This window comes from Cheilinus undulatus, linkage group 16 (genome assembly GCF_018320785.1).
Source record: "Cheilinus undulatus linkage group 16, ASM1832078v1, whole genome shotgun sequence".
Taxonomy (NCBI): Eukaryota; Metazoa; Chordata; class Actinopteri; order Labriformes; family Labridae; genus Cheilinus; species Cheilinus undulatus.
In genome coordinates this window covers 14,804,892-14,812,353 of record NC_054880.1, presented here as the reverse complement: position 1 = coordinate 14,812,353, position 7,462 = coordinate 14,804,892, and the positions used below count along the sequence as shown (strand labels likewise).

Sequence of the window (7,462 nt, the reverse complement as noted above, 5' to 3'; positions counted from 1 at the left end):
CAAAATCCCTGTATAAAGAGGCAGAGAAGGAGAGAGGAGGTCAGGTAAATAATGTGAAGCAGCAGGTGAAATAAACAGTCAGTGATTGTAGTTATTTGTGAGATATTTTGTATTCCATCCAGCAACATCTGCAGGAAATTTCTCTATTTCATTTATTTTATTTTTAAACTGAACATAATCCTTCTAGAATGAGAAGTTAACCCAGGAATCAAAAACACACAACATTCAAGTAAGTGATTTTAAACAATAAAAAATTAATGGACACAAACTATGTAAAATTGTACTCAATATGTTAATGTTTTTCAATGCATTATTTGTCCAAAATGCACATATTTGTTTTTATTATGTTCAGTTTATTCATATTTGTTTAGTAAATATCAATTAATCAATTATTCTCACTTTTTATTGTGTAATTAAATTTGTGAATACAAAGTAAATGAATTGTTTGGCCTTTCAAATGTTTTTATTTTTTAACCAGAACTAGTAATACTGCTTTTATTCTTGTTTTTACTAGATCCTTTTGGATGGGCTGACATGGCAGAAAGAAGACCAGCTGCGAGTTCTTCTAAGTCCCAATGACACCAGGAAGCTGGTTCTGCCTGATGGAATTCCAGAGACAATGGTGCAGCTCTTGGATGAAGTCAGGACAGTGTGTGGGTTAAATGGGAATTTCAGACTGCAGTACCAAGACAGAGATTTTGGAGATGCACTAGTAAACTTGACATCTACAGCTGAACTCGAGGATTTCGCAACTGTCAAGGTCATCCCAATAATTGATGATGCCAGCCAAGAAATTACTCTCACTTTCTGTGACGATGTTGTGTCTACACAAACAGATGACACAGAGCTCTTGTCCTCACCCTCCAGCTCTGGCTCTGCAAGAACTCAGATGTGGCCAAGAGAGTTTCCCATCCCAACATTTGCCTATGACACTGAATTGCAGTTAGAAAAGGGAAATACGGTGTACAGGTCAAACATGACTAGGTTGACACTACGTCCAAAAGTGATGTCAGATATTCTGGAAAAGGTAGCTGAAGAGATCTACAAGTACAAAGGCTACCCAACAGATGCTGACTTCAGTGATGTTGCCGAAGCACTAATCAGGAAGCATCCATGCCTCTCTGAACCTGGTTCATACAATGGTTGCTACGGGTGGAAGCAGCGACTGAAGACAAAAATGGGCAACTACCGAACTCAGCTAAGGCTCATCGGGTGTTCTGAACTACTTGCAAATTCACTGAAGTCCAAAGCTCCAGGGGATGCTTTGCCAGCAAAAAACATTAAGCGACCTAGGAGGGGAGAGGCCAACCACATACCTGACCTTCCAACTGGAGAGACCCCAGACAAATTGGAAGATGAGAGACTGTCACTTTTAAGTGAAGTGCGGAAGCGAAACAATCACGCAGTGATAAAGGACAAAATGGACAAAACATTTTCACTGCGAAGGCAGGAAATTGTGGGAAAGGAAACTGGAGTGGAAGAGTTGAAGGCGAGATGGCCAGCGTTGTTCACTGTGGATGAAGTAAGTAATTTTTTTTTTTAAATCAATGGCTAAATGTCTGTGGTGACCTGTAAAGTAGCCTAAATGTTAGTATCTCCTATCATAAGAAAACTGCAAAGAAATTGAGCCATACCAATTCAAAAGGCACATTTTGGTCCCTAATGTTAAAAATAAGATCTTACCACACAGCTGTAATGTAATAACAATACTTGTGCTGTCTTCATTTTTAAAGATCGGTGCTGAATTCATGAGAATTACAACTGTTCCACTTCAACCGCGATTCCTGGCTTCCTTGGACAAGCAGCACAGCAAGCTGATTGAGATCTTCAGAGACAAGGGAGGAGCTGTCAGAGAGAAGACTCGGGACATACTGAAAGTTCTTGATCAGGTATGTACTTGCCCAATACATCAAAATTTACCTATCAGATACAGTATACAGCACTAATCAATGTAAATAGAAGCAATAGTGGTCATTTTGCCAACATATTTGTGTAATAGTAAGTGGACTTATTATATAGAGCTTCTCAACTCTGTTGATCTCTCAAAGTGCTTTGTAGGACTTGCCACATTCATCCATTCACACATATTCATGCATTTATGGCAGAGATCTAACCTGCTATTGGGAGCTACAGATACATCTTAAAAAATTAGAATATGAAAAAGTTCAATATTTTTTGTCACTTATTTCAGAAAGTGAAACCCATATATTATATAGACTCATTACATATAAAATGAAATATTTCAAGCCTTTATTTCTTGAAATGTTGATGATTATGGTTTACATATAATGAAAACCCAAAATTCAGTGTGTCAGAAAATTAGAATATTACATAAGATCAATAAAAAAGGATATTTTAAACAGAAATGTCAGGCTTATGAAAAGTATGTTCATTTCTATTTACTCAATACTATTGGGCCTCCTTTTGCATAAATTACTGCATCAATGCAGCGTGGCCTGTAGGCGATCAGCCTGTGGCACTGCTCAGGTGTAATGGAAGCCCAGGTTGTTTTGATAGTGGCCTTCAGGCCATCTGCATTGTTGGGTCTGGTGTCTCTCATCTTCCTCTTGACAATACCCCATAGATTCTCTATGGGGTTCAGGTCAGAATCAAGCACAGAAACACTAACCAAAAATGACGCACATGGGGCAATGTGAAACATCTGTCAACAGTGATGTCTAATGCATGACATGCATCTTTTTGCCCAAGAACTGTTAATTTTGCACAAGAGTTCAATTTATTTTGATACCCCCAGAGATCTAGGATCCAGAGACTAGTTTTATATTTATTATAAGGTTGTATCTTTTATAGGAAATGGGCAGTAGTACTGCATTCTAAATAAAGTTTATAGATTAAAGATCCAGAGAGCAGTTTGTTTTAACTGAGACATTTCCAACAAAAAAGAGATTTTTTTTGTCTATTTTAGCATGCTCTCCTCCCAAACACTTGATGTTTAACATTTTTAGCAATTCAAAAAGAAAATTTGCAGGAAGGAATCAATAAGGGAATCGATAAAGAATTGAATCAGTAATGGCATCCATATCGATAAAATCTTATCAATTCCCATCCTAAATTGGGGTTCAGTGTCTTTCCCAAGGACACTTTGACACGCGGACTGGAGGAGCAAGGGATCAGACCCCCAAACTTCTGATTAGTGGATGACCTGCTCTAGACTGAGCCACAATTACATTAATATAATAATAATTGTGTAGTTAGATTACATGTTGTGAGATGTGCTACATTTATCTTCTGAGTTTGACAGGCCTTTTAACTGGTTTGCTCAAAGCATTTGTAAATCACGATTACTGTAACTCCATGTGCCCATTTTTGCATCATGGAGTGTTTGAATCTTCAGTCAAGTTGTTAGATTGGACAGCTTAATTTTGCATTAAGTTTGTGTTTGTGCTCTCACCTATAGAGCCTCGAGGTGAATTTAAAACGAGAGTGTCTGCTCAAGGGCCTTACCATCTACCTTGGGGAAGATGTAGGCAAACTCTTCAAAGAGTATCTGGTAAGTAGCTTTGCACTGATCAGATAATTTTAGATAATAGATATTTTATATATAATTTTATTCATTTAATTTTTTTTGAGTATTTAAACTTGAAAGCTTATGGTCTTAGGTTCCATAAAACTACTTAGGGCTATGGTATATTCACGTACATTTTTTCTATGCCCATAATTACTGTGGTGTTCTCTGTTCTGCAGTGGTCGTTAATCAACAGTTTGTTTTTGTACAATCACAGTCTTAATGTTGGTTTATACTTAAAACACTGTTTTGTATCTATATGTAGCTGAAACACATAAAGATTTGATACAATATGAAATTTTTGTCCTTTTAGTGGGGCAGTGCAGGTGGAGCTGTGAAAGCCTGAACATAAAGTGGTTATTATGTCTAAATATTGCAGTGTGGAAAGTTTCAGCTGAAGCCTTTTGAAATGAGTGAAACTGAAATACATTATTATAATTTATATTGGGTTTTTTCCCCACGAAAAAGTCCAGTGAAATCTATTCCTTCTCCCTCATTACACATTCCAGAAAAAATAATTATGCAGTTTTTTTTTATTGGCTCCCAAACTATTTGTGATTTCACAATCATGCTTATAGGCCCACTCCTTAAAATTAGTGAGTGAGCTCAGAGAAACTTTTCACTTACAGCAGATCAGTGTGAAAACAGCCATGTCTGTAAAACTTTGCACATACATCATTCTGCACAGTGAAGCTCTAATGTCCAACTGCAGGAACAAAAACATTTTTGAGTGGAGGGGGATTTTGAAATCCTAGTGAACTGTAATTTAAGCATGCAGTGGCATCACAAAGTCTTTAACTTTTTCATTTTTAAGAACTTTGTTGTGTTATAGATACAAATTTTTAAAAGTTGATATTTTTCTCATCAATCTACACACAATACATCATAACGACAAAGCAAAAACAGTTTTTTAGAAATTTTTGCAAATGTATTACAAAGTAAAAAACTTCGCAAGCGCACAAGTCTTACCGTCTTTACTCTGTATGCTGTTAGAGCATTTTTTGGAAGTTAGGCTGGAATAACTTCCAAAGGTGCTTTGACAGCATACTGAGTAAGGCTGTGAAACAAATGCAAATGTGATATTTGTGTTTTTTATTTCTCAAAATCTGCAAAGTATGGAAAAAAACAAAAGGGTCATAAGACATTGTACACTTTTGTATTGTACTGTTCATAGTTTTTTTTTCACAGCAGATGTTTAATTTTTGGAATTCTTGTACCAATGCTTTTCTTGTGGCCACCAAAATTTTGCTATGAAAATAATATTTGAAGAAGCCACTGCTAACCATCAGCTGGACTTTGCATGTTAGTACATTTTCCCATTGTTAAAGCCCCAGATAAAGTTGTTGTTGTTGTTTTAATTGGGAGAAATGTTTGTGTAGATATTTTTTACATTGGTAACTCAGGCACTGCTTTCAACTGGATAACTTTCTAATGATTGTCATGTCTTGTCCTCGCCAGGTTGACGAAATGGATAAAGCGGAACAAGAGCTTGAGAGGTGTACCATGGCCGTGTTTGTCATCAGGGAGGAGAAGGATCCTCTCCAGCTACCACGTGACATTGGGATCATTATCGAAGGCGTCAAAGTCCTCAGTGAGTTGCCATCACTCGCACATGGATGTGCCATGTTATTTGGCCTCATCTATGCTCTAAACTTGAGCTATCCAAAAGAGTTAAAACACACCTTTGATGCCCTGCAGAAAATATTCATGGAGATAGAACCAAAGAAAATGACACGCAGAGTGTAAAGTCTGAGTGTCAACCTCTAAATATTGAATGGTGAAAGAGACATTTGGATACATCATGTTGTTTGTTCTGTTTTTATAGGTTGTATTCAGATATTTCGTTGGTAACAATGGCACAGCACTGAAAATGTGAACATTGTTAATTTTGCAATGACCAGGAGAATGCTGACATTTTTCTTTATCTGACTCATGCGCATAGTTCATAGATTGCACAGCCAGATATTGAACTTTTTATCTCCTTGGTTTAGCTTCATGGTCTCTTGATGTAACATTTGTAATGGTTCAAAATGCCAATGCCATCCATAAATTCTGTTTATTTTATGACATGATAGCTGCATTTTAAAATGGTTAGAAGCTCTGCTTTTAAAGTTATGGGCTATTAATGTACATTTCTCAAGTTTTAATCGAGTTTTATGACAAGTTTTACAAAAGTTCTGACTGTACAAAAAGGATAACAGAGGTTTACAAGTTAGGATTTATGTGGTAAATTTAACAAAACGGTTGCGTTTGGTTTTAAATAAAATACAAACTGAAAAGACCATAATTCCAGTTGACACATATATTTTGTTTTTTTCCTCAACTGTTGATGTGTAAAACACATGCTTTTACCGGCTGCAAAATTTATTTAATGTTATATATGTTCCTCTAAGAACATAAAGGTGGTGCGTATCTTTTAAGACATCACAATAAACAAGGTCTTTTGAATATAACTTTCTGTCTTTATTGATTATAAGTTAACTATACATTGACTGTAAAAATGGTTTTGGTTTTAGCTTAAGTGAAAATTATTTTTTTCTATTGCAATTTTAGCTTTTATTTGTGGTTAGGTAAGTTTAAAAAAAGAAGAACATGTGTATTATATTGACCTACATGAAGTGACATTTTGGCTTGTGATTAAAGAAAATATATTAAGGTATAATTAAAAAAATTAGTTTGTTGTGAGTCAGAAATTTAACTTGAGTTAAGTTAAAAAATTGCATGTAACAAATTACATCAATTTTTTTAAATTAGTCATAAGTTTGTTACATGCAGTTTTTTAATTTACCTCAAGTTAAAAAATTACATCCACTCAAAATAAAAAGTTGAGTTGGACTACCTTAAAAAATTGATGTAATTTGTTGTATGCAATTTTTTAACTTGCATCAAGTTAAAAAATTACATCCACTCAAAGTAAAACGTTAAAGTGGACTAACTTAAAAAAACTGATGCAAATTGTATCGTCAATTTTTTTAAGTTAGTCCAACTTAACTTTTTACTTTGAGTGAATGTAATTTTTCTAACTTGAGGTAAGTTAAAAAATTGCATGTAACAAATTACATCAATTTTTTTAAGTTAGTCCAAAGTATCATTTTTTTCAGTGTATGACTCCTATTCTCATTCAGTGCTTTTTCTCTATCTCTATCGTTTTCAATTTTTGTGAGCGAAAGTTTGTCTAAAAACAATGCAAACCACCCAACAAATAAATATGCAAAAGCACAAAAGAAATTATTTTTAATGAAAACTTTGGCAGACTTAGCAGTTTAGATGAAAATATTACATGCCAAAAGACCAAAAACAAGGCTGATCTTTTTCTAACAATGCCATTTGTTCTTTTAATACTAAAATGAAAAATATTTTCTGGTTTTGGCTTCTCAAAAATCAAGATTCTTTTTTCATGTTTGTACTAAATATGTTTTGTAGGGTTATGCAACTCATTGGCCTTATGATCCAATTTGATTGCAAGAGGAGGCATAAGTTAACCTAGCATGCTTCTGCACTGCAATAGGAAGCTGTACCGCCATGCAGCCTGCCAAGGAATCAATACACTTTTTATATATCTGAAATGGGGTGCCAGTTTAGCTCACGTCATGGAGCTGGAGCCCAAATAAAGAGGCCACAGGTCTCATGTCAGCCCTAGTCTCTCTCCCCACATTTTTTCTCCCTCTTCAGCTGTCCTTAAAAAAAAGCCCCAAAAATATGTAGAAAGAAAGATTTCACCACCATCACCAACTAATAAATATAAAAACAAAGTTGTGAGTCTTTGTGAGACACAGGAGCACATCAGCACCAAAGTTAGCCACTCTTTGCAAAGGAGTACGATCAGACCAAGGAGGAAAGACAAAGTGGATTATGGGAACGGGAGAGATCAGTTGGTCCGGTAAGCTCATCGTCCTCCCCTTCAGCTCAGTACGACCTGCGCCAAAGGCAAGCCAG

At 35.6% G+C, this 7,462-nt stretch overlaps 1 protein-coding gene across 1 annotated transcript; it reads left to right on the top strand.

The window, feature by feature from the left end:
• The first annotated feature begins 1,006 nt into the window (after nucleotides 1-1,006).
• Nucleotides 1,007-5,272, top strand: LOC121523526. Its single transcript, XM_041808445.1, has 4 exons — nucleotides 1,007-1,522; nucleotides 1,734-1,889; nucleotides 3,419-3,511; nucleotides 4,985-5,272. The coding sequence occupies exons 1-4, from the start codon at nucleotides 1,007-1,009 to the stop codon at nucleotides 5,270-5,272; spliced, it is 1,053 nt and encodes a 350-aa protein (XP_041664379.1).
• Nucleotides 5,273-7,462: the final 2,190 nt, after the last annotated feature.